Source organism: Muntiacus reevesi, chromosome 13, assembly GCF_963930625.1.
Source record: "Muntiacus reevesi chromosome 13, mMunRee1.1, whole genome shotgun sequence".
In the NCBI taxonomy this organism is placed as follows: domain Eukaryota; kingdom Metazoa; phylum Chordata; class Mammalia; order Artiodactyla; family Cervidae; genus Muntiacus; species Muntiacus reevesi.
In genome coordinates this window covers 35,178,225-35,197,355 of record NC_089261.1, presented here as the reverse complement: position 1 = coordinate 35,197,355, position 19,131 = coordinate 35,178,225, and the positions used below count along the sequence as shown (strand labels likewise).

General features: G+C 35.7%; 1 protein-coding gene across 3 annotated transcripts in view; it reads left to right on the top strand.

Moving 5' to 3' along the window:
- The window catches only part of FSTL5 (follistatin like 5), an 825,152-nt gene extending 808,550 nt beyond the window's left edge, over window positions 1-16,602 (top strand). For all 3 annotated transcript variants that reach the window (XM_065904790.1, XM_065904789.1, XM_065904788.1), the window contains one exon: window positions 15,900-16,602. In XM_065904790.1, coding sequence (XP_065760862.1) covers window positions 15,900-16,602 — 703 coding nt within the window. The remainder of the gene's footprint in view (window positions 1-15,899) is intronic.
- The last annotated feature ends 2,529 nt before the right edge of the window (window positions 16,603-19,131 follow it).

Below are 19,131 nucleotides of genomic sequence, written 5' to 3'. Positions count from 1 at the left end.
AATTTAATCCAATCTCTAAGCTTGACCAAAGTTACCTTTGGGCATTTTTATCTTTGTGAATATTTATCAGTGCAGATAGGGGCTTTGCTTATTTTATGGTTAATGATTTAAGTATACTATTCATACAATATTGTGCTTTTTTATATAACTTTATTGTACATACATTAATCTTAAATCAATGCTTTATAATATATTTTCATCATGTGTATTCTATTGCATTAGGTGGCTATATCATCATTTATACAAATACAAATTCTTTGTAAATTTTCACTACTATATATAAAATGTTATACATACATTTCTGAATTAAGTTTTATGTATATTTATTATTGTTTTCTTAGGTTAGTCAACTTGGATATGAATTACTATTAAAGAGGACATAAGTGTGTGAAAGATATTTAATGCTAATTACTAATTGTTTTCTACATGCAATTTACAAGGCTTTTAGCAATATAAGAAAGTGCCAATTTCATTGAACACTTTTAACGTTGTGTATTCCTAATTTGTAAAATGAATGTGGCATCTCACTGCTTTAATTTTAGTTAAAAATAATAAACCACACAGAAGTATGTATAATAATAAGAAAAGGACTCATAGTGCTTCCTCTCTAAAAGAAAAGATAGACTGGTGAATAACCTTTCACTTCATTTATTGAAACAATTACATACAAGTACTTTTAAAAATATATATCCTTTTTAAACTGTTGTATGCCTGTGTGCCTCTGTGCTAAATCGCTTCAGTCGTGTCCAACTCTGTTTGACACTATGGACTGCAGCCTGCCAGGCTCCTCTATCCATGGGATTTTCCAGGCAAGGATACTGGAGTGGGTTGCTGTGCCCTCCTCCAGGGAATCTTCCTGGATCAGGGATCGAATCCACGTCTCATGTTTTCTGCATTTGCAGACAAGTTCTTAACCACTATTACCACCTGTGAAATGAAAACTGGTGTATACTTGTTTAAAAATTAACATTTTTAGAGATTCTTCTATGTTATTATTAATATGCTGTCATTTTTATAACTGCAGAATGAGATTTCAACTGGTAGATGGTTTATTGTTTATTTTTACTTTCCTCTATTGTTCCTCTATTAATGAAGTTTAGATTATTTCTAACTTTCATAACTACAGCCAGTGTTCCAATGAAAATACTTCCAGTTGACTACCTTGCAGTCATTTATGGGCACTTATTAAGGGAAAATACTGAGACATTATCACTTCATTAAAGGAGAGTCATATTTTAGTTTGGGAAATAAAACCAAAATAGTTTTCAAAAAGTGTAAAACAATTATGCTTCTACCAATAGTGTGCAAGAGAACACACTTAATAACATCCTTAATAAGTGTTGGATCTAAATACACTTTATTATTGTTATCAACAGATTGATAAAATAAATATCTTGCTTTTGGTTGTTTTTTTAATATTCACCTAATTAAGAAGCTTTGAATCACTTGACATTTGTAAGCTATTATAGTTTCCCTTCATGTGAGGAATAACCTTTATCTCTTTGTTAATTTTTTTCTTTTTTCTTCTTTCTTTTTTGTAACTTTAGTAATCCATTATATAATCAGGATTTTAATAGGTTGCATTAGACATTTTTTTTCAAAATACAGTCATTTCTATCAAGCCCACCTTTTGACTTATCAAATGTGGGGTCTTGCTTCAAAAGGCCTCATCTTCTCCAGTTTAAATATTTGATATTTGTAACAGTAATACTGCTACCATATTCATCTTTTAATATTGTTTTTTAAAAATTTATTATAATTAGTGATTTTTCATTATTATAATTTTCTTTTCATCTATCTAGATATTATTTTGTATCAGACATGAGATATATATATATTTTTTGTCAAATAGCTGACTCTACACTATATATTATTCATATTTATTATACTTTTAATTCCCCATGTGACATGAGTCTGTTTCTGAAATCTTTATTCCATTCCACCAATACTTTTCTGTATTGCTAAAACACCACTTGGTCAAAACAGTTATATTTGAAAAACAAAAAGAAAGTACTAGTCACTATAATGATAAAGATTAAGACTTAAGTGGATTAAAAATTACAAAGGGAAAGTAACAAGTTATACATCTTTACAGATGATATTGTTAAAAATAGGTGACACTAGGAAATCACCTGTAAACTGACTAAAAAATAAAATAATTTAGAATGTTGAGTCCTAAGAATAATAGTCAGAAGTTAGCAAATTTATATATACACCAACAAAAATCAGTCAATAGAAGTAATGGAAAAAATAATCTATTAACGTTAGCAACAAAGAGCATAAAATACTTGTGCATATATCTAAGAAAAGATGACTTTTTCTTGATATTGAAGTTAAAAATAAATTAAATAAATAGAAATACATATCCTATTGCTTTTAAAAATGCTAAAATTCCATTAGTTAATGGATAGATTTGACAAATCCCCTCAAAATATCCACATTTTTAAATTAGATAAGCTGATTACCAAGCATAAGATAAAAATACTCATCATGTTATAACTTGATAAAGTATAAAGTTTATGGAACATTATGCATACAAAATACCCAATAAATTCTGAGGAAAAAAAGATTCATTTTCCTGGATATTTATGCATATTTATAGGCTCTATAAATAAAATAGTGCAAAACTTATGCTTAAGGAGAAAGGCTGATGAAATAAATAGAACATTCAGACAGAGACTAAAGGCATGTGGCCAACAAGCAGCATTCTGAATTAGTGGGAAATGATGGAGTATTCAGTACATCAGTATTCAAAATATTATCTTGTATAAAGTGAAGTTGCTCAATAATAGTGTCCGACTCTTTTTGACCCCATGGACTGTAGCCTACCAGGCTCCTCCATCCATGGAATTTTCCAGGCAAGAATACTGGAGTGGGTTGCCATTTCCTTCTCCAGGAGATCTTCCCAACCCAGGGATCGAACCCAGGTCTCCCACATTGTAGGCAGACGCTTTACCCTCTAAGCCACTAGGGAAGTATAATGGATGGTTATAATAAAGGTCTCAGTGAATAGTCTCCTGGTATCAATACTTTTGGATGGCCCCCTTCCACGTTGACCCTAGGCTTGACCCTTAATATCAAGGGATGAGAGCAAACATGAGGCAAACAGAAACTTGACTCTTTAGAGATTCCCCTGTTAGAAAGCCACAGTCATCTTGTGAGAAAGTCTTGTGTTGAATCCTTGAGGATCGAAAACCACACTGAAAGAGGGAGACCCAGCCACCCCAGGCTTCCTTACTGTGCTCAGCCACCAACCAACCCAGCAGTTGAATGAAGCCACATGAGCACACACATCATGGCATAGAGTTCGTGAAATATGGTGACTCATAAGGCAGATGCCTGTGAACAACTTTAAAGCAATAGAATAAGTATAAATACTACACAGTGCTACTGGAACATATCTGCAAAATGTAGTGTTGAACGAGAAAAACTGAGACTCAACATGAGATGCCTGGCCTATGTTTGTTAATATAAAGAAAACATGCCAACCAAAGAAAACAGAACAAAGCTCTATCCTTTACCTTACCCTTGAATACCCAAGAACACACACACAGGATAATAGAGTGTTTAAATACTAAATCCAAATAAATTTCAGAATTTATGTTATAACTCCTTAGTCTGTTAAAAAATAGTTATTCATGCAGCTTAATCTTGTCTGAAGAAAACGCAAAAAGTAATGGGAAAATAATTATACAACTACTAACATTAATCATATGTGTGTAACTTTTACTCCATGATTTCTATCTTAGTTCCATTAGTTTAACAAAATACTATGGACCAAGTCACTTAAACAAAAGTTTATTCCTCATTCTTAAGAGGCTGGAAAGTCAGAGACCAGGGTGTCAGCCTGCTCGGCTTATCCCTTGTTTGCAGACCAGCATCTCCTTGCAGTGTCCTCCCATGGCAGAGAGAGAGAGAGGAACTTTCATGTCTCTTCTTATAATGGCACTATTCCTATGACCTCATTTCCTCCTAAAGTCTTGACATCCAAATAGAAGCACATTGGGAATTAGGGCTTCAACAGGTGAATTTTGAGGGGCAACACAAAATACAGTGGTGGAGCAGGCACAGAGTACATGCTCCATTCCAAAAGGGAGAAATTAGAGAGAAGGAAATAATGATGAGTCCCATGCAAGTCTGATACACAGCATGACGAACTCCATGAAATTTTGGTCTCAAGATATACTCTTTAGCTTGACAGTATGCCTTCCAGACCCACTGGAATGGCCGTTCTGCCTCTGCAGCTCTGAGAGTGAAGGATTGTGCGTCCGGGGCTTTGGACGGTCCTCCCCAGGTTCCAATGATATTTCCTCACTACCATCTGGGACCTCACCAGAATGACCTCTACTATCCATATTTCCACATTCTCTCATGGTTTCTGTTGTATTCTCTAAGAAGACAGAGGCTTTCTCTCCTTTTTTTATTCCTGGGCTTTCATGAGAATTACCTTTAACAACCCTTTCATAGCAATATTGACTTTTCTCACATGAACTCAAAACTCCCCCAGCCTCTAGCCATGACTCAGTTTTAAAGTTGCTGTCACACTTTTATAATAACATCCCCACTTCTGGTACCAATGTCTGTCTTAGTCAGTTAAAGTGCTTTAAGAAAATACCAGAACCTGGATAGCTTTAACAACAGAAATTTATTTGTCACCATTCTGAGGCTGGAAAGTCAGAGGCCATGTATCAGCTTAGCTGGGTTTTTCCTAGTTTGCAGACCATTATCATCTTGTTGCATCCTCACACAGCAGAGAGAAAGAGGGAGATCATTCTCTTATGTCTCTCATAAGGGTATTGTCTCATTCATCTGTGCTCCACCCTTACAATATAATTCTTTTCAAAAGTCCATTCTCCAAATGCCATCACATGAAAAATTAGAGCTTCAATATGTGAATTTGGAGGGAAGTGAGTGTATAGGATATATACATTCAGTACATGGCAGTTATTAAAAATATTTTAATAGTAACTAAAAATTAGAGACATTTTCCGCACCTTTACCAGAAGAAAATGTTATGCAAAGAAGCATTCATTTCAGGCAAAACGTCAAGAATATTCCTTTTCCCAACTTGCAAATGTACATATTTATTTCATATCAATTGTCAAAAGATCTCAATTAGAGATCTATGTATGTTACAATCCTCACTCCAGACAGTTCTGTTCATTCACTTGATGGGTTTTTTCAGCCTCTTCAGCCAAGATAATCTGTGCTGCTGTTTTGTAAAAACTCTACCTTTCACCTCCTTTCTCTGTCCCAGGGGTCTGGGTAATGTGACTGCTGGTTTTTCCGGCCAGTAAGAAGCCAGGATGGAGGGTGCATGCAGAAGATAGGGCAAGAGCGTGTTATGTCTCCCCATACACCCTGCCCTTAGCACTTTGTCTGCTGATTTCTTGAAGAACATCTGTTTCTTACAATGGAAATTTCCAGCTCCTCACAAAACATACCTCTCCACATAGCTCCTTCCTTCCAGGCCACGGCAGTGACAATAACTTTACTGATGCTCTCGACACACTATTGCACTAACCCGTGTAGTCAATTTGCATTGCTTTGTAAACCCCTTTGATTTATTCTAATTAGAGTTTGTTCTTTTCCTTTTGGGATCCAGACTGATATACGCTCACTCTTTAAGTGAAAAGCGAGCATAACAAAAATGCAAGCTAATAACTGTTACAGGGATGTAGCTACACCCATCTTTTCTCTGCAGCATTTCCCCGAAATACACTTTGCAAGTTAAAGCACACAATTAAAAGCATCCCACCGCTTGAGCTTAAGGATAATTACGTAAAGGAGAGAAAGCATTTATTTCCTCTCCCTTTTCTTCCTAAGGCTTTATTGAGCATGCTGCACATATTAGGTTGTGAATAATTACTGTTTGTGATCACATAGTCTCCAGATCCCAAAACATGCCAGACATGGTTCCTCGTGGAACTTTTTTTTTTTCCCCCCGCTTCCTTTTCTGTCTTACAGGTATACAGTAGACATTTTGGCAATATTTTTAGTTGATTAGAAAGATTTTAATTTGTTTTTTGCCTTTGTTTTATCTACTTTTTCTAGTATCCACTCTATGCTTAAAAATTATTTCTCACTCTGCTAATTACTAACTCTACTTCTGGTATATTACCTCTGATCCATTTACTAACTTTTGCATGAAACACATTCTAATCAGAAGAACAGGCAAAATCAGGGAGGTTGCTTTTTTCAGATTTACATGTTGTTTTCCAAAATCAAATTGGGGAGAGTAACCAGTCTTTAAAAATACCATATTAAGGCATAGTTGTCGTGTTTTCCCCTAAGCTCTTAAACTCTTCAAAATACGGTGGATAATTTCGATATTCGAACTATGATCTCTATGGTCTCTGTGGTCTCTATGGACTACAGTTCATGTGGTGTGCACAGAATTCTTAATAAATCTGATTTTTTTTTTCCTGTATGCCCTGGTTACTCACTAGAAGTTATGGGCCTTCAGATACTGTGTTAATTATGTCAAAAAATTAGACATTCTCAATATAGTGAAATTAAATTATATATTTACATGTCAGTTTTTTCTAGAAGAATCAAATTCTTGACACCACAAAAAAATAAGATATGAGAGAAGGAAGACAATATTAGATTTCATATTCATAAATACATTTTACTTCTTTTTAAGAAAAAAAATGACAGTAAGAGAGAGGTGATGTACCTAAAATCTTTAATACAGAATTTCTAAAATATACTTATAAAAGTCATGCAAGAGGGCATCCTGGTGTTCATTTTACAGCTTTTCAACCAGTGTGTTGAAAACAGAAAACATCAAAGTATTATCATTTGTCAAACACATCTAAGCTTTAGGATAATTCAGAGACTGTCCTTGCTCTTGTTATAAATCTCTACTAAATGTGTCAATTCTATTTCTCTATGCTTCCCCTCTTCCCAATGCAACTACAACCACTGTTTATGAACAGGTATAGTTTATTGAGCTATTTATGTGAAGTTCAGATAAAAACTAAATCCTCTGGTACTTGAGTAGCAACAACATTCAATCTTTTCTTACAAGGGTCAGTCTGGGATAATAGAAAACAACTAAATATAAAAGAATTAATAAACTAGTCAATGATGGCTCATGTCAAATTTATAGTGTGTGTCCATGAAAACTCTGTGCTAACTGTAACACAATGGAGGATGCTATTTCAACAGCACATTGTGTATGTGGAGCTATATATTAATTACAAGGAGTGTGTATGTTAGTCACTTAGTCATGTCGGGCTCTTGGTGACCCTGTGGACTCTAGCCCTCCAGGTTCCTCTATCCATCGGATTCTCCAGGCAAGAATATGAAGTGGGTAGCCTTTCCCTTCTCCAGGGTATCTTCCCAACCCAGGGATTGAACCTGGATCTCCCACATTGCAGGCAGATTCTTTACCATCCGAGTCACCAGGATGAGCCTATTACAAGGAGAGGAACTTTTTAGTTCCTTATCTGTTAAATATTTCTTACCTTCCAATTGGAAAAGCAAGATACATTATCATCCAATTAGAAAAACAAGATATTGCTAATCCTGCATTTTATGAAGTACTCATTATTTACTTGATCATACATTTTCTATACAGTTCAAACAATATAGTTTCTAAAATTGAGGCGTCAGAAAATTGGGGAAATGATTTTATTTATATGTGGATTGCAGCATTTTTTAAAAAAAACTAGTAGGGTGTAGTATCTGGTTAAATAAAACCTCAAATACACTCAATCTCCACTTACTGCTCCCCATTTACATCCACTGTTATACACAGAAAGATTGTTTTAAAATATGTGGAGGTGCAGATGACAAGGTTTGAGGAAGGAGATCATATAGCAAAGGGAAGGGTAAATCAGAAAGATTTCCCACAGGAAAAAATCATGGTTCAAAAAGGTATTAATATATCCACACCAAAGCCATTGCAGCACTATTTGTAATAGCCTTGATATGGAGGTAACCTAAATGTCCATCAACAAAAGTGAAAGTGAAGTCGCTCAGCCATGTCCGACTCTTTGTGACCCCATGGACTGTAGCCTGCCAGGCTGTTCCATCCATGGAATTTTTCCAGGCAAGAATTCTGGAGTGGGTTGTCATTTCCTTCTCCAGGGGATCTTCCTGACCCAGGAATCGAACTTGGGTCTCCCGCATTGCAGGCAGACTCTCTACCATCTGAGTCACCAGGGAATCCCTGTCCATCAACAAAGGAGTGGGTAAAAAAGATGTGCTATAATATATACAATAAAATATTACTCAGTCATAAAAAGAACAAACTTTTGGACCTAAAGATTAGCCTACAAAATGAAATAACTAGGACACATAAAGATACATATGATATGACATTGCTTATATGTGGAATCTAAAATAAATAAATAAAGGTGTACAAGTGAAATTATTTATACAACAAATAGAGACAGATGTAAAATGCAAACTAATGGTTACCAGGGAGGAAAGGGGGAGGAGGGATAAATTTGGAGATTGGGGCTGACATATACATACTGCTATATATAAAGTGAATAACTCATAAGAACCTGGTGAATAGCACAGAGAGCTCTACTCAAAACACTGTAATGACCTACATGGGAAAAACAACTCTTAAAAAAGTGGCTATAGGTATAATTGATTCATTTTGCTCTACAGTAGAAACTAGCACAACATTGGAGATCAACTATACTCCAATAATTTTTTTTTAATAAAGAAACACTTCCCAGCTTCTAAGATGGGGACTGGTCCTTAGTGACCAGAAGTCAGCTTTAATATTAGAAGTCAGCTTTAAACAGAATTGTCCAGGTGGGAATCTGCATGGACTCTGGTAAGAGGCAACCCTAAATTAAAACTCAAGCGGTAAAATAATTGTTTTTCTGCAAATCTTTGGAGTAACTTTTACTCTAAGCTTTGGAGTATCATTGCTCTTGGGACTGACCATATGGCAAATTAATACAAGTTATTAGTTGCAATTATGAGATTCCTTCAGGAGCATCTGAGGTGATGGATTTGAAAGCAGAACAGGAGCAGAATAACATTGCAGATGCTGTAGAGTGAGTGACTTAAAAACTGCTTTGTGAGATTCTATGTGATCAGAGTCATTTGGGGACTGTCTAGCAAAAGATGTGGGGAAATCATTCATTATTCAAATGCAAGGCCTATATCTTGGTCTTGTGGGATCTGGAGGTCTTTGTGCAGTTGCTCTTTATTAGGATTCTTGATGTTTCAATCATGTTTCTCTCTAAGTGTTCTTTTCCTCTCTCTGCCAAATCACTTGCTCTGCAAGGCTCCTGAATTGTCATGACATGAACTATGACTGCAACTCTCTATCTTCTTAGAGATTCAGGTCCTAAAGTCAGCCACAAAATTTTCTGGTATTTTTAGTGAAAGTCCTTGAGTAAGACAGGTATCAATTTCAAACCCCATTATCTGTGCAGAGTTCAAAGTTACCTATATTCCATGGCCACCTGCTCCACCGCCTCCCTAAGAACTGAAACAGAAACTCTAAAAGATGGTGGAGTGAGCTGGGCTGCCCTTGTTCCTGATCAAGTGAACTATTTGGTGATTGGGTGAGGTGTGGAGTGGGCATAAATCCTGTTGATACAAGCGAAGGCAAGAAGAAAAATATGACTTCTATTATTAAAGTGATCTCTGTTGAATTCACAAATGGAGAAATCTCATCATATTTGGATAACAGTGCATGCTTATTTTTAACATTGTGGGAATACTGGCTATATAGAAAGAACTGACATTTGTTCTTGTTTTTCCACCTATGGAAAATCTATTCTAAAAATCTATTATACCATAAGAAATATTATATTTGATACCAAAGGGAAAATTATGCTACTGAAAGTTTGCGGTTGCAAGCCGTGTGCTATACCAGGATTCGTGAGCTCAAGAAAAGAGGATTTCCATCTCCGGCCAGAGACAAGCCTTGACTACCCAGAGCTTTGGTGTAACCAAGTTTTATTAAAGTATAGTAGAGGTACAGAAAGCTTTTGACACAGACATTGAAGGGGACAGAAAGAGGGCCTGCTTGTTAGTTTTTAGCAATATGTTTTAAGCCTGTTAGTGAGCTGCTGATCAGGTAAGAGAGACACCTCCAGGCTGAGGGGGTTTCACCAGGCCCCACCCCCACAGTATGCATTTCTTAGATAGAACGGCACAAGCTGTAGCACCCCAGGCCAGAAGACAATTGACATGAATACTGGTTTATTAAGCCATTGTCTTTTAGAGCCTCTTGATTAAAGTGAAAGAGGAAAGTGAAAAAGTTGGCTTAAAACTCAACATTCAGAAAACTAAGATCATGGCATCCTGTCCCATCACTTCATGGCAAATAGATGGGGAAACAGTGGAAACAGTGGCTGACTTTATTTTTGGGGGGCTCCAAAATCACTGCAGATGGTGACCGCAGCTATGAAATTAAAAGACACTTGTTCCTTGAAAGAAAAGCTATGACCAACCTAGACAGCATATTAAAAAACAGAGACATTACTTTGCCAACAAAAGTCCATCTAGTCAAAGCTATGATTTTTCCAGTAGTCATGTATGGATGTGAGAGTTGGACTGTAAAGAGAACTAAACACCAAAGAATTGATGCTTTTGAACTGTGGTGTTAAGGAAGACTGAGAGTCCCTTGGACTTCAAGGAGACCCAACCAGTCCATCCTAAAGGAGATCAGTCCTGAATATTCATTGGAAGGACTGATGCTGAAACTGAAATTCCAATAATTTGGCCACCTGATGGGAAGAACTGACTCATTTGAAAAGACCCTGATGCTGGGCAAGATTGAAGGTGGGAGGAGAAGGGGACGACAGAGGATGAGATGGTTAGATTGCATCACTGACTTGATGGACATGAATTTGAGTAAGCTCTGAGAGTTGGTGATGGACAGGGAGGCCTGGCATGCTGCAGTCCATGGGGTAGCAAAGAGTCTGACATGACTGAGTGAGTGAACTGAACTGAACTGAGCCATTGTCAGTCCAAGGTTTGAGAAAAGAAAAATATGTTAGGTGGTACTGATTTGAAGAAAGGCAACTTTGAAAGCAAATACATAGTTTCATTAACATAGCTTAAGAAAAACATTTCCATAAGAAAAACATGCATCAGTTAGTTCAAGGTTTGAGAAAAGTTAAGCTGGGAGGGAACCAGGTGTTCTCAACAGAGAAGGGAAAAAAATCTACCCCTTGAGGTTTATTTCCTCCTGTCTCTTGGGGACCTCTGACCTCCCTACTGAGACTTTTAACACTCTTATTACTTAAGATATAAAACATGGACAAATTCTATTTCTTGAAAATGTACTATTATCCTGGTAATAAACATACATTTATTCTCATTCTCAAAACAAGTTCCTTTTATTATCTTTCTGCTGATGAGAAAATTGAAACTTGTGGAAGTCAAGGGCTTTATGTAAGGTCACATATCTATTATACTGAAAAACTGGGTCATGAAACTAAATCAGCCCAGATTGAAAAATCTTTACTTCATCCAAAACAACAAGTTCCCTGAACATGAATCACCTCAAAACCTCACTTTAAAGCATAAAAGCAGTAATTAAACTTGAATCTTTTTATAAACTTTATAATGAACTAAATTGATTAAACACTCAGAAAAATAAAATAATTTCGAAAAGAAGAAAAGACTCTCACTCTCTTCAACAAATCTGACATCAAATCCACACAACGCCGTGCTGAGAGGTCCAACTTTCCTAGTTGCTGTATTTCCCTAATAAGCAAAGTGATCACAAGAATAAGTTTTAACACTCTCATTTCTCATAGTCTGTAACTTCCTATAGACATTCTGACAAATATTAGACAAACTATTAGGCTTAGTACTATGCAAAATTTTATGATACTAAGCAGACGTGACAATTGAGAGCCTTGTAAATAATAATCACAGACTAATGAACAGTGGGAGACTTCGGAATATCAATCTGTAGTAGGGGGAAATTTTGAATTAGAGACACTACTTCCTGCCCAATAAATCAGTAGTGAAATATTGAAGGCTTTCTCAATGCATCTGCTTTGCAGCTAGATCCGTAGTCCTGAAGGAGCGTACAACGTGGATGCCAAAAGGAATGTAATTTTATCACCCTACAAGGGGCTTTTGCATTTTTAACTGAACCATTTTTTAAAATTTTAATTACCTCCAAAAGAGGCTGGATTGTATCACAGAAAACTTGAGTTCATCCTCCAGTATCAGAGTGAAACTAGTTCAAGGTAGTTAGAGCTTGTCTCTTCCTTCCTCTTTAGCATTCAAATAACATTGCCCAAAGGGAACAGAAGACACAAGGTTAAGAGAACTGAAATATCAAGTCTTGATTGGTTTATGACTTTTATTAAATGTGCAAATTACTGCTTTTGCCTCTGAGCACATGCATCATATATAACAGAAAAGAGATAATATCTTCCATAATAATTAACAAATTCATAAATGATGCCAGACACAGGTATACATCTTCATACTTACATATCCTTTACCACTGTTAATGAATAGAAATACACTTCTTTTCAATAACCCAAGTCCATTATTTATTAAAACAAGTATAAGCCAGCCAAATTATTTATATTTAAAATTTTATGATATTTTTGAGGCTGATAACACAAAAATAATTGGACTTGGTTTTTATTTTGAGAGCTTTTAAATTATTTAGCACTCAGGTAGTATTTAGGTAGCAGAGACACCACTTTGCCCACAAATTCTGTATATTCAAAACCATGGTTTTTCCAGTAGTCATGTACAGATCTGAGAGTTGTCCATAAAGAAGGCTGAGCACTGAAGAATTGCTTCTTTCAAACTGGTGTTGGAGAAGACTCTTGAGAGTCCTTTGCACTACAAGGAATTCAAATCAATCAATCCTAAATGAAATAAATATTCCCTGAATATTCATTCAAAGGACTGATGCTGAAGTTCAAATACTTTGGCCACCTGAGGCAAAGAGCTAACTCACTGAACAAAACCCTGATGCTGGGAAAGATTGAAGGCAAAAGGAGAAGTGGGTGATAGAGGATACGATGATTAGATAGCATCACAAGTTCAAACGACATGAGTTTGAGCAACCTCTTGGTGATAGTGAGGGACAGGGGAGACTGGTGTGTTCTTTCATGGGGTTGTAAAGAGTTGGACTGAACAACAACAAAGTACTTAAAACCTACACCAGTGATTCATTTTTTGATGGGAACATTTGGAAGTGATTGCTAACATCATAAATGTGTCTTCATACCACTGTAATCAAAACTGCAATTGTATCCTGACTAGGTATAGTAAGAACTTTGCTTACTGAAAGAACACTGACCCAGTTATTACTGACACAAGACAAGATAAAGATCTAGGAAATTAATAAGAAATTGTGCATGTCATTCTGAAACATTCTACAAATATTATTTTCAAAATGATTACTTTATTCCATTTCAAGTATATATAGAAAAAGTAATAGTTACTAAGTAATAATACTTCAGAATATTATAATTAAATATTAATCACTTAATTTCAGTTGTTTAATCTGTTAAAATTTCTAGACTCCTTGGAAGCAGGGTGAGTTATGTTCACCTCCAGTATATTCCCAATGCTTTCTATTTAGTAATCATTCAATAAATGTTTAAGAAATCTTTATAAAGGAGTAGTTATACATGGTAGCTCTTCTTTTGTATAGAAAAAGTCATGCTCTCTCCAAAGGCAACAAATAGTCTCTCACAAATCTTCAAATATATCCAAAATTATTGCATAGTTTCCTAACTCTATGAAATGTAGTAACATAGAAGCAATGTTGGGAAAGAGCAAATTAGCCAAGATGACATGGTCAGGCTCTCTCACCCTCGCCTTTGTCCCACGTTTTATAAATAATGATTATGTCACAGCTGAGATCACTTACAGCACTGCACATGCACCTCACCAGGTACCTCACCAGGTACTCCGTGGACACGGACTACTTGTGATATGAGTTCCACCTAAAAAGCAGAGGCATACTGCCACATTATGGCTGTACCCGTTGGGTCAATAACAGAGGAGAGAATACAGTGTTTCTGCTGCTATGGCTGATGCTCCAGCCAGGAGAGAATAAGGAGTCTGCAGTTCCTATGTTTCCTGGCATTTTCTTCTAGCCTCTTAGCTCTCCCCTTGCCTACCATGGGTTCAGCGAACACTGAGTGCAGTGAACAGTCAGATAACTGGCCTCATTCATGAACAGGATCAGCGATACTAGCAGTTACATTCTTATGTCTATTTTAGTAAAATATTTGTGCTTATGCACTCCATGACTTCCATCATGATGACTTATTTTTTAAAGAACGTTTATCTTGTTTTATTCTATGATGTTAAAGGCCTGTGTTTATTCAAATTTTGAGCTTGTCACATGCTTATATTTGAATAAGGTGCTATTATCCTGAATGTACCATATTTCTATACTATGTGTATGGTTGGCAATTTTTTTTTACAAACATTAAGAATTTGCTAAATTAAGAATTAGCAAATGGAAAATGAATTTCCTAGGTGACAAGAATAAAGTGGGCCGTTCTTAGAGTTTTTTGTTTTAATTGTTGCTATTGTTTTGTCTCTAAGTAGTGTCTAACTCTTTTTGCAACCCATGAACTGTAGCCTACCAGGCTCCTCTGTCCACGAGATTTCTCAGGCAAGAATACTAGAGTGGAGTTGCCATTCCCTTCTCCAGGGGATCTTCCTGACCCAGGGATTGAACCTGCATCTTCTGCTTTTTCACTGAACCACAATGAGAAGCCTTTTGTTTTAATACTCACAGTAAAGTTATCTTAGTCTTATTTTTTCATTTAGGAGCAAAGTCAGTTAACAATACATCTCTCATCTTTATTTTTAAGGGAGTTTTGGAAATATTAGAAGGTGCTTTAATCAATATTATTAAAAATAAAATAAAAGTCCCTTACAATTCTGTTGGCCTATATGCATTTTGGGTGTAACTTTGTAAAGTAGTTTCTATCTCATTTTATCTTATTTTTGCTAGGAAGTCACCCATGTTATAGGTAAGGGTTTCCAAATATATTTACCCCCAACAATCAAAACCCCACAAAACTGCCTTCTCCATTTCACAGGGACTTCTGATCATCTACAGCTAGCATTCAGGACAAAAATCATTGAAATAATCAAAGAGATCACCAAAACATATTCTAAAATATATTTATTTTTAAATTAAATTTAATCTGAAAAATAAAAAAAAAGAAAAGAAAAATGCCATAAATATCCAAAGTTTATCATTATTCAACATAAAATTATCAATACAACACAGGTGTATCATTAATAAGTATAACAGTATTAGCATGGCAAGAATTAAACTTTAACTTGGATTTAGAACATAATAAACTAAATGTTAAAATCATAAAGGTAGTTAAGGTGATCCTAAAATGCAATAAATAGAAGTCTAATAGTTCCATACTCCCCAAATCTGCATTTATTAAGGTGAGGCAGCTTAAAATGAGAAAAATATGAATACTTATCTAAACAGTGATGAGTATCAAATTTATCTGATGATCACAAGCAATATAAGAAGTCAATGAAGTGAGTGGAAAAGATGTATATTCAAGGTTTTCATTCTTTCTGGTTTTCCTAGACGTTAACTAAGTTGATTCAATATCAGTGGATTTTGAAGCATGCAAAATATGTTTACCTTTTGGCTCTTGATGATAAAAGTAAAATGCGTTGTTCCAGTTAACTAGATTCATTGCTTTAAATTATTTTGCTTTCTATAGCATGAATTATAATAGTTGGCTGTAACGAAAGGACAACCTAAGGAAGGAGGAGGACAGTGGGATTTAAAGTGAACTCTAACAAGATTCAGCCACCAGTTCTTGCCCAGCCTTACAACTAATGCCCAGGCTCTGAACCCCCTTTCCACCTGCCCATAGTGCATTTCCTTCACCCCTTTGGAGTCTCCTGTCTAACTTTGATTTTCATTTTTGCAGGTTTGGATTTATTCTTCATAAAGATGAAGCTGCACTACAAAAGATTGATCTTGAAACCATGTCATACATCAAGACTATTAATCTGAAGGACTATCAGTGCATCCCACAGTCACTAGCATACACACACTTGGGAGGATACTACTTCGTTGGCTGCAAACCCGACAGCACTGGGGCGGCTCCCCCACAGCTCTTGGTGGACGGTGTCACTGACTCGGTCATTGGGTTCAACAGTGACGTGACGGGCACTCCATACGTCTCTCCAGATGGACACTATCTTGTCACCATCAGTGACGTGAAAGGTCTTGTGAGGGTCCAGTACATCACCATCAGAGGAGAGATACAGGAGGCTTTTGATATTCACACTAATCTGCACATATCTGACCTGGCCTTTCAGCCATCCTTTACGGAAGCCCATCAGTACAACATTTATGGTAGTTCAAGCACACAGACAGATGTGCTCTTTGTGGAACTTGCCTCTGGGAAGGTTAAGATGATCAAAAGCCTTAAGGAACCACTCAAGGCAGAAGAATGGCCTTGGAACCTGAAGAACAGGCAAATCCAGGACAGTGGCTTGTTTGGTCAATACCTGATGACTCCTTCCAAGGACTCTCTCTTTATACTCGATGGACGACTCAATAAGTTAAACTGTGAGATCACTGAAGTTGAGAAGGGAAACACAGTCATCTGGGTTGGAGAAGCCTAGGAGCCCTGTTAAATAATTATTAAATCAAGAGTTTTCCAATACACTGCACTAATCCATTATTTAAATTTACCAGTTTAACTTTCTAAGTTTGTATCCTAGCTAAACATCAGTTAATTGGGTGGCCCAAATAAAATAGTTGTGTTTGTTTTTTTTTTAAACAAAGACATAAACAATTAGTAACATTGGTTGATTAGAAATAGTTAACACAATATTTAATGAGAAACTACTTCAATTATAAGAACCAAATCTACAGTTATGTTTTTTGTCAATAGAATAGGAATTTAAAAAATTAAAAATAACTCAACTGCAGGGAATTTCCAATGATTCTAAACACCATTTCATCTTGAGGGTAATTGATCTATTTTTTTTTTTTTTCTGTCCTTTTGGTATGCTTAAACCAGAAGTAAAAGATGTTGTGGAATCTTAAAATTCTTAATTCAAAATATTCTGTCCCATCCATTGTTTATAATCTTTCGTGCCTTGAAGGGAATGTCACAAGAGGAAAAGGAAGGCTAAAAGCTGCATACTGACCACCCTCATCACTATAAATTTCTTATCATTTAAAGAGAAAAGTTGAACATCTTTTGCACCAAACCCAGCCTTCAGTCATTTTGTCTAACCCTCAATGGATATCATTTGAAGACACAAATTGGCCTTAGGCTGTACACAGGTGACAAACTCTATTTGACACTCACTGTATAATCTGCAGCATGCTATGGAAAACGGGGAGGAAGGGAGGAAAATAATTATGGTAATATGTTTGCAGTGTATTCTTAACTCATTTTGCTTTCAATCACAAGAGTGCATTATATTTTTAATGCAAGTTTATCTGGGATGTCAACTGCTTACAAATATCTCTTATTAGTAGAATAGAACTTTTTTTTTTTAAATGTAGTCCAGTGTTGCATTAGCAGGAACTTTTATTTCCACAATAGAAGCATTATTTGTGTCTGCTTAGAGTAAACCACATTTAGGGAAATTAACAACAGAGAGAAAAAAAACTGGCTAGAGAACTGATGAGCATTAGCGTTTTAGGACAATTAGTAACAGAAATTGGGAATTAGGGGGTAGCACCACAGTGGTGAGAAAAGATGTACTTCTCCATCGCCTTTGCTATTTAAATATAATCCGTCAAAGGACTTCATTCCTTAATAACTTTCCCAAATGATTTCTGCTTAACTCCTATATAATCCTTACACAACTCTCTCACTGTGTGTCGAAGTTCGAAACCTAATTAATCCTCTTATTTGAGACACTGCATAGAAGTGAAAATCATTGCTTTCATGTTTCAGGGCAAAGAAAGGCCAGTAGAAGTGCATTAAAACTAGTGACTTGGTTTATTGAAATAAGCAGATTATTACCCAGGCTTAAAGTAAAAGCTTACATTGTTTGGAGAATCTTTTTACTTATTATATTTTTGTTTTATTGTCGCTTAAAATGCTAATGTACTGTTGAAATGACCTCCATTTCCTGAAGGTAATCCAATAAGGTCTTTTTTAAATACAAATTTTACTCAAGTTTAATTGTGTAAAACTGCTTAGAAACCTGAAATTTTATAGTGTGTACTATCTTATGTATATATAGCATCCTGAGCTATGTGATAACAGTAGATTTCTTCTTAACTTAAGGAAACATTATGGGAGTCAGATTTAATGAACAACAGAAGTTAGCTTATGTTTCTACTTACCTGCTTTCCTTTTTAGCAATTTTCTTCTTTGTGAACATGAACCACATAAACTGGCTGTGACCTAATGATTTAATCCAAATCTGTCTCATATATCCTTCTTTGGTAGCTTACACCATGTGGCTGCTTTGTCTGTAGACACTGCTTGATAAAAGAGAATAAACTTCTTACATTTTAACCCTTGAGAGTTCAGTCAGTGTTTTAATGTGAATACCCGTGTCTATTTTGTTTTTCCTCCCAGTGCTTCAAACACAGATGTGATATCCCCATTGTTTTGAAAGTAATGGGATGGGGGTAGAGGGCAGGTAAAGGGAGATCAATCAAGGAAAGACAATTTAGCTTCATTATATCAATTCTAAGTTGCTCTGTCCCTTCATATTCATATGTAAAGCAAGACGTTTATCCTTTTAAGATGTCTATTTCTTTAGAATACCTTTTTGTATATTAAAAGAATGAATGAATATCAGAATGGAACATAAACATAGATTCAAATCCCTTTCCCCCCACATTCTTACACTATTAAGCAAACAAATACTGAGTCCCCGTTTTTAACAGTGTAATGTTTAAAATATTGACATTTGTGATACTTTAAAAAAATAAGAAAATGCAATATTATATTTTCTAAGATAGATATTTCTTTCTTCAGTGGTGGAGAGAAAAAGTAAGAGCTGGCATACAGGGCATCAGCATTGGTCTACACACATCTTGATAAAAGTGTATTGAAAATAATGATCTCATCAATAACTGGGTATTTGTGAAAACTGAGCATTAAGAAAAACTAGAATGAAATGATGCCACTGTTCTCTAAAAAGATTAGATTTTTAACAGACAGGATAATACAGCAA